The 8,675-nt window shown below is 49.2% G+C and overlaps 1 protein-coding gene across 1 annotated transcript; it reads left to right on the forward strand.

Moving 5' to 3' along the window:
• The first annotated feature begins 2,230 nt into the window (after positions 1 to 2,230).
• LOC101628151 (leucine-rich repeat-containing protein 14-like) lies at positions 2,231 to 3,753 on the forward strand. Its single transcript, XM_012723480.1, has 2 exons — positions 2,231 to 2,523; positions 3,201 to 3,753. The coding sequence occupies exons 1-2, from the start codon at positions 2,231 to 2,233 to the stop codon at positions 3,751 to 3,753; spliced, it is 846 nt and encodes a 281-aa protein (XP_012578934.1).
• The last annotated feature ends 4,922 nt before the right edge of the window (positions 3,754 to 8,675 follow it).

The following is an 8,675-nucleotide window of genomic DNA, read 5'->3' on the forward strand; positions in this document are numbered from 1 at the left end:
CAGAAGCCACATATGCTTGTGTCTTCCACAGCAGAGAGCCAGAGAGCATGGGTTTCAAACATCTCCATCTCGGCACAGAATGCTGCAGGGTAAAGTGATGGAATAGGGCTGCACGTTCCTGAATTTTACTGAGTCAGAAGAAAAAAGGAACATGGCCATTGACTAAATCTAACTGCCCTGAAACGAACTTGATAACTTTGTTAGAGAGGAGAAAGAAAGCCTCCATTCCACAGCACCTTAGGCCCAACTAGTGGGAGTAAACTTGTGGTATGCAAACCTGCTCTTGAAATGCACTTAGTTTATGTCTGAATTGCTTAATTGCCTACCTATGTTTGTCACTCAGACCATAGCATCGATAAAAGTAGACAGAATTCTTTGTTCATGGATTGAAGTTTAGCAGGGGAGAGGCAGGCAGGGTACAGGCATGCCTGTGTGTGATGTGTGTGGTGTATGAGAGAAGTATAAACTCTGTAAAGGAGATTAGGCGAGACAGAGACATAGCTAAGAGGTGGGACTGTTGCCTGCCCATGTAGTCCAGAAGACCTCTCAGACTGGGTGAAGTTGGAGCTGAGAATTGAATGATGTGTGGGTATGTGGGAAAAAACTTCCAGGCAAGGGAACAGTGAGTGCGTGCTCTGAGACAGGAGTTTTCTTGGGTGTGAAGAGGCCACTGTGGGTTGCAGGTACAGAGTGAATACTGGGGAGAGTGACAGGAGGACCACCCAGAGGCACCAAGAGGCTTGACCCTAGGAGAGCTGCCATAGCATATGTTCTATTCGAAATAAAATCAAAGCCACTGGGTTGTTTTGTGCAGATGAGTGACCTCATAGGACTGAGGTCATCATGGGTAAAGGACAGGAGCAGAGAGATGAGTTCAGCCAGTGCAGCAGTCGTGACAAGAGGTATGGATGGGAAAACCAAAGTGGTGAATAGTGGTCAGAATCCACATACAGAAACAATGTGGCATTTCAGGACAATGTCCTTAATGAGTACTCCACCGAGCTTGATGGTGAAGGCTATATAGGGCCTCGCAAGAAATAAATCTAAAACCCCTAGTTTCTGGGCCCTGTTTCACCAGTGCTGGAAAGGAGGGGTGTCCAAGTCTCAGGCTTGCAAGACCTGAACTGTGAGCTCTGAGTTATGAACAAAGGATGTAGTTCTTGGTTCACTGGTTAATGTTTGATTTTTTTGGTAGATGTGAAAGACTTAGGCCCTCCATGATGCCTGGGTGGGATGCTGAGCAGCAGTTGTTCTGAGAATTTCTATCTCATTCTGCCCCAGGTACTCGGAGATGAGCAATTCAACCATACCCAAGCTCTTGGAACTTGCAGCCCACAGCTTGCTGAGCAATGAGGCTGTACCTACCTTGGAAGAGTTCACTGTCAATCTCTTCCCACCACTGTTCACTGCTGCATTTTCCAAGGGTCACAAGAAGGCCCTGAAGGAACTGGTGCAGGCCTGGCCTTTCCCTTTTCTCCGTCTGGGCTCCCTGATAGTGCAGTGGCCCAACCAAGACAGCTTGCAAGCTGTGCTAGATGGGCTGGAGGTCCTCCCTGCCCGTAGGACTTGCCTCAGGTAAGTGGGATGTTGGGACCAAGGTATTGGCAGAGTCAGAGGGAGAGAAAGCTGAGGCGGAGAAAGGGCATTAAAATCATCTGAGGCAATGAGTAGAGGATCTCTGGGCTCTGGATGAAGTAATTTATGATACAACTGAAGGCTTTGGCCTTCTTGGGGCTGCGGTGAAGAATGGGGAGGAAAAGATCACTATGTGGGGGCAGAGGAGTGGACTGGGGCTGCAATTGGGGGCCAGGCTGCCCAGCAACTGAGGGCTACTGCCACTGCTCCCATCTTAGGTCCTGTTGGGATCCCAGGTATCAGCATCTCCTTACACCCATTTCATCCCTACAGGAAGTCAGAACTGAGGGTGTTGGATTTGAGCCTGGATTTTGAGCAAGTCCAGGGGAAAGGTGCCACAGAGTTCTTGGCCAAGTTCCCTTTTTGGTTACCATCGACACTCAAGGCAGAGATGCCCCAGGCTACAGCTAGGCCCAAGCCAACAGAGAACTCAAAAAAAGGCCTGAGGCAGCCATGGGAACCAGTGAAATTACATATTGACCTTTTCTTAAGAGGTCCCTTCAAATTAGATACATTCCTTTCTGGTCTCCTGAATAGAGTGGAACGGAGCTGTGGCTTCCTGCATCTCTGCTGTAGGAAGTTGCATATCGAAGAAATGCCTTTTAACAGCCTAATAGGGATCCTGAAAACTCTGGACCTGAATTTCATCCAGGAGCTGGAGGTGTTTGACTGGTTCCGGGCACTCTCAGAGCAGAGCCTGTTTGCCACTCAGCTGGGAAGGATGTGCAACCTGCAGAGCCTCAAGCTGGCCTACTACCACTGGGCCTTCTCCCCCGATGATAAGCAGTCTTCCAGCTACTTCCTCTCCCAGCTCAGCAAGTTGGTCCACCTCCAGAAGCTCCACCTATCCTACTCCTACCTCTCAGGCAATCTACATCAAGTGCTCAGGTGAATGGGTGGGCAGGGTTCTTCCAAAGTCAAGTCAGAACTGGGAGCAAGACAGTGGGTTCCATTCTTGCCCACTCCTGGAGTCATGGGTGCAGCAGCCTGGGAAGCTGAGCCTTGGTGTGCTCATGGCAGGCTCTACTTTGGAGGCCAGAAACTGGGGAAACGTGCCTGCATTTATCTACTCAGCATTCTTTGTGCCATTGCTGAGGGCCAGTGCTGGACTGGGATGGGTAAAGAGCCAGAGACAACACAAATCAGATCTTTCCTGGAGCTAATGCTGCCTCAGAGAGGACAGCTCCACAGAACATTATGGAAGGGGGTGTTTTCATCTCTGCACGCCCCTAGAAATTTCTTGGTGGGGGTATTCACACTGAGCCCAACTAACCCAAATCCAAACCCAAGCCATCTGAATTCCTTATCATCAAATAAGCTCTTTCCAAACAGCTCCTGTCAGCAGTCCTTTTGGGCATGGATAGTCTGGGTCTACATTCAACCAGAGAAGCTTGAAGTGGAGGGATTAGGCGAGGACCTGGTAGGCGGGTGTGTTAAGACAGAGCCAGAGGACAGAGCCATGGAGCCGATGAGGAACTGGCCATGGGACCAGCCTCCTGGTGGCAGACAGCAGTCCCAGGCAGCGTCCCTGAGCCCTCCCTGAGAGGTGTGCCTTCTCTCCCCAGCTGCCTGCAGTCGCCCCTGCAGACCCTGGAGGTCCACTCCTGTACACTTGTGGACATAGACATCACCTACCTGTCCCAGAGCCCTCATGCCACTTGCCTGAAGAAGCTGGATCTGAGTGGCAACAACCTATCCCATGTGGTCCCTGGGCCCTTTGAGACCCTCTTGGAGGAGGTCTCAGGGACACTGAAGCACCTAGACCTAAACCACTGCCGGCTGAAGGATGCCCATCTCAGTGCCATCCTGCCAGCACTGTGCCACTGCTCCCACCTCAGCTCACTAGGCCTCTCCGACAATCCTGTCTCTAGGGCTGGCCTGATGACCCTGCTGAAACACACCACAGGATTAATGGAACTGAAGCGAGTCCTCTACCCAGTCCCTGTTGAGTGCTGTGTGTACCTACAAGGCCTCTCGTGGGGCCCTGTCAACAAAGGGAAGTTGTGCCAGGTGCAGGCTGAGCTACAGAAGGTGCTGCAGGCGGTCCGGCGGGCTGACATGCAGTGGAGCCCCCCCTTGCCCTCTCCCTTGCCTGTGAGGCTGGTGCAGCTTGACTGAGGGCCAGGCCCAGGGAACTGTGGTCAGAAAGGGCAACTGGAAGCATAGCTGGGGCCTCAGACTTCCTATTAGGCCCTATTGTTTGAAAGGAACATAAAGGAAACGTCCATGGAACCGCCTGGTCTCTTTTTCTCTTCTACTTCAAAGCTTTATAAAGCTGCGGCCTGGTTCTGATGACCACCGAGTCCACACACAGACGCTACACTGTGAGAGTTTGGGTAGCAGTGGAGGTAATGGGGATAAAAAGACGCAAGAGGCGCCTCGCTCCTCGGAACTCCCCTTCTTCAGCTAACTCTTTGGGCCTCTCATTCTGTTTTTCTCTTTCGTCTTTTGTTTCTGCATAGAATGAATTGGGTCTTAATGCACATCAGGCCCTCCCTTGTGTACAGAGCAGTTCAGGCATTGTTGGGAGCCGGAATAAGGCACGTGTGTGCTTTGGCACTCAACCCAGAAACACCCAATGTGCTACCACGATTCGTGGTGTGTCTGCCGGGTGCCAGGTGCCACTATCCTCAGATGGATACACAGAAGAGCCCAGTCAGCTTCCACTGGGAACAGGGATGCAACCCCTCGGGGAGTCTACAGCAGGGCAGAGTCAGAGAAGAACCAAGGACCAGCTCTTTTAACTGGTCATCGGGGACACTTCTAGATTACAGGAGACTGAGCTGAGCATGGAATCTGGAAAGAGATCTGGAGTCAGACATTCTGGAAAAGACGTGTCAGGTGCTCCGGCTGAACTTCCTGCTCTTGCCTGGTGTGGACTGAGGGCTGGGGTCATGGCATGAGGCCAGAGGTTCGTGGGCCCTAGCACCATGTGAGCAGAATGTAATCAAAGCAGATGCAGTATAGACTCGTGGAGGTCGGAGTTCGTGACTGACTTTGACGCACACTGGAGGTGCATAGGAGGCAAGACCTGGATCAAACTGACGCACAGGTTAATGGGAGAGCTTTCAGAGCAGACAGAGGGCTACACAGCCCAGCCCCCACTTAGCTGGGAAGGAATGAACCTTTCTGTTTGTATTTCCTTCCCTGAAGCCCCTTCATAGGCATCCTGCCACCACCCATGCAGCCCATAGAGCCAAACATAGCAAGGAGGCCACTTGCAGTGGAGAGGGCCCCTGTGTGTCATCTGCTTTGTGCTTCATCTGCCCAGGCCAAGGGCCTGCATCTGGTTCCTTTGACCCCTGCTGCTTTGACCTAGTAGATTCCTCATGTACCAAGGGAAGGGTCCTGCTTGGGACACAGGAGCAGCAGTCCTCTGTTCCAGAAACTCCTCACAGGTGGAGAGTCATCTCAGAAACTGCATCACCTCCCCAAACCTACCAGTGGTGTTGACTTTCACATTATCCATTTATTCAAGTGCTTATCGGGTGATGGATATTAGAAACAATAAAAATACCAAGTTCCTGCCTGGGAACAAACTAACAGGCTTGCAATGAGTGGTCTGGTTATAGACCGAGGGAGTGGGGTTTGGTCTGTGATGCTCAAGGGAGTGTTTGGGATAGTCTCAAGCATAATCTTTGTGGGCAGAGACATGGGTGACAACCAGTTCTGCCTGGCCATTTGACCAGAGACCTGAAAGGGAACAAATGCTCTGGACAGAGCAACAGGAAAGTGCTGGTGGAAGGATAGAACAGACTGGGGGCTTGGTGCACAACTGTGCCATGCTGTAAATTCAAATGCTTCCTCAATTCTCGACTAGAAACAACAGCCTCTAATCCCACACAACTTGCCCTCTCCGAATGTGGCCATGCCCACAGTTACGCACAGCTGATCCACATGTTGTTACCAGAGGTGAAACCCCTTACTTCCCGTCAGTCCCTTCTGCTGATGTGTCTTTCCAACACTGTGTCAGGCACCAGTGATCCCCACAGGCTGCTATTACTTGCGACTTGCTTCCCTCCCTCTCCTGCCCAGAGCCTTTCTCTTTGCCTTAGCCAGCATGCTATTTACCGAGATACTGGAGTTGCTGGCTTTCGGAAGCAACTGCATCAAATTTCGCCAAGACTGTAAGACCACCCTGCTGCAGAAGGCCATTTGAGAACATAGTTGAAGGTTCCTCATAGTCTACGGTGAGGAACAAGCACAACAGCAGGGTTAGGCAAGTTGGTGCTGCAACATGTGTGACCTCTTAATGCCTCAGTGTCTTCATCTATGGAATTTAAGAAGTTTGAACTCACAAATTATGTAAGAGGTGCCCCCCCCCAGGGGGTACTGGTGAGGGTAGATAGCTCCAGGGAAAACACAAAGTATCACATTTGGGGTGGAGAGTTTGATAAGAAACATAAGGGACTGCAGAAGCAGCCCCCAGCATTTGGTGTTCAGGATTCAGCATTTGAACATTTAGCAATTGGGGTTTTAGTGTTTTTGGGTCTTCAGCGATTCTGGGGTTAGTGATATCTGCCTCAATCATGTCAATCTTCCAGAAAGCCGTCGTGGGTCTCTGAAAAAATGTGGAGAGGCTTCCATCAGTCAACCTCAGAGAATAAAATTTGGAGGCTTTGCAAGTAACTGAGAGACTGAAACTTTTCAGTTTTGCTGCTATTACAGCCTGGCAGGGAAGGCAAAGACCTGGAGCTGGGTGCATCACTGACCTGTGTGAGTGTGGGCCTCTGTTGGGTCTTTTGGCTGTTTACAGCTACTGGTTTGAGTGTCGCCTGTCTGGCTCGGCTGGCACATCTCGCCAGCTCCGTGAGCATCTCCTATTGTGTCTTCTGTCATTATTTTGAGCTGGAACCTGGCCTAGAGTCTGGCTGCCAAGTGCTCCAGTTCTTCGTAGTGAACCCAAGATGCCATGTTGGGAACGTGGCCTTTGCTTGGGAGAAGAGCTCTGTGTCCTCAGCGGCAGGAAGATACTATCCTGGGACTGTTTGTGTTTAGGACTTTAAAACACCGGACACTGCTTTAGGTGAGGCACACGGCCATTTTTTGCCTCAGTAATTCTTTGCTTTTCCTGATTTGTCAAATAAATTCTATTGTTGTTCTCTGAACCTAAATTAAGGTGACCAAGTCAAGGAGAGCACTCTTGGGTTGGTCAGCCACGGGTACCCCCTCGTGGCTGGCTCACCAATTGATACAGGGCAGCAAGGGATACTAAAAATGGCCAAGGATACCATGCAAATAGTTTACCAGTCACCAGTTCCTCTCGTTGTTATCCTTGTAGATGGACTCCAGGGATACTAGGCCCTGGGCTGGCAAACACTAGCACAAGTTTACAGCATATTCCCCAATGCTACTGCAGCTTCCTTGCGTATATGGTGACCATATCTTCCCGGGACTCCAACACACGGGCTGGCTGAATCAGTACAGACCAGGCCTCAGATCCTGGAAAAGATAAAGAGAATGAGGAAAAAGTACAAAGCCCTGTAGCAAGTGTTTGAGGACTTGACTTCTAGAACTAGGCTGCCCCATTTTGAAATCTGGCTTTACCATTTACATCTGTGTGACATATTTCCTGATATATAAAATATATAAAATAAAATATAAAAATAGGGTCATATTAATGATTTTGAATACCTAAGTGTTATAATAAAATTAAATGTGTTAATAATAAAAAAATTTCTAGAATGGGGGAGAGCACAGCACAATTGTAATTTCTCAGCTCTGTTACAGAACCTGACACCTCACCCCACAGCCCACCATGGCCTGTATCTCTGCCTCCTGCTGGATCCAGGCTTCCAGTGCTTCCTCTTGCTTTGCAGAATGAGCCTTGTGTTAAATTAAATGAACAGAGGGACTCTGCTTGCGACAGTGGACTGGTCCCAACCTTAGCAGTGGCCATTGTAACTGTGGGCTGTGTGTTGGGTGGTAGGGTGGGGGTCAAACAACCAGGAGGGAGGGGCTTGGATCATGATGGTGGCACTAGAGACAGAGAGGAGTGATTGGTTGCACCTGGAATATATTGTGAAGCCAGCAATAGCAGGATTTGCAGAGGGTAATGAAGAAAGGAAAGGAACTTTCAAGGCATTAGGTTTGAGCAACTAGGAAAATGGAATTGCCCTTAGGTAATGAAGAACCCACCTAGCAGTGGGTTTGGAATCTGGAGTTCTGTTTTGAAAGTGAAATTTCACTGTAACCTTTAATTTTTGGCATTTCTCAACCTTATTTGACCATGGAACTTTCCTTCTCCCAGAGCACCTACTGTAGGATAAATGGAAATTGTGAGGATTTTCTGCCCTCCCGCTATGGGCGTGTAATAACCACACATATGTTCTTACACATGTGACTGATGGCAGACACCTGGAGTAGGGTGTGGGCATGCGTAAGTGGGCATATCTGGGCGGAGGCTGGGCATATAAGAGTGCTGCCACTGGGAAGTCAGCAGCAGCAGAGAGGGAACAGCAGTAACAGTAGAGAAGCAGAGAGCCCAGAGTGAAGATTTGCCCGGGGCTGGGAGGCCTGCCAGCTTCCTGATCCCCAGCCCCCCTGCCTGCTATGTACCTGGTTGCTTCACACAAATGATAAAAGCTTGACAAAAGCCTGGAAAAGCCACCGAGGACTCTCCTTTACCTGCCTGCCCCATCATAGAAAATCTGCTCTGTGCCTTGCTGGCACTATAGCTAGTATTTAAATTAAGGCATGGTGGGAAAAGTACCTACAGCGAGCAAATGAAATGTGTGTATGCTATTACTTTAAAAATATTTAAAATAAGGCAATGAAAATTACTGTTCCATAATTCTAAAGGTCTAATACAAAAATATACTTGTATTTTCCTATTCACCTTCCAGATATATTTTACACAATTTAATTTATTCCGCAAATATTTATAGCATTAAAAGAAGTATGCTATGCACACATACTTGATTTTTTTTTAAGTTAACTTTTTTCACGTTTCATGAAAAACTATCATCCAGTTTTCACACTCATTCTGATAATTACCGTAGGGGGAAATGGGATGCGACCCATGGCAGGGAGAGGTCAGA

This window comes from Condylura cristata, unplaced genomic scaffold (genome assembly GCF_000260355.1).
Source record: "Condylura cristata isolate star-nosed mole 26May11 unplaced genomic scaffold, ConCri1.0 scaffold00011, whole genome shotgun sequence".
NCBI lineage: Eukaryota > Metazoa > Chordata > Mammalia > Eulipotyphla > Talpidae > Condylura > Condylura cristata.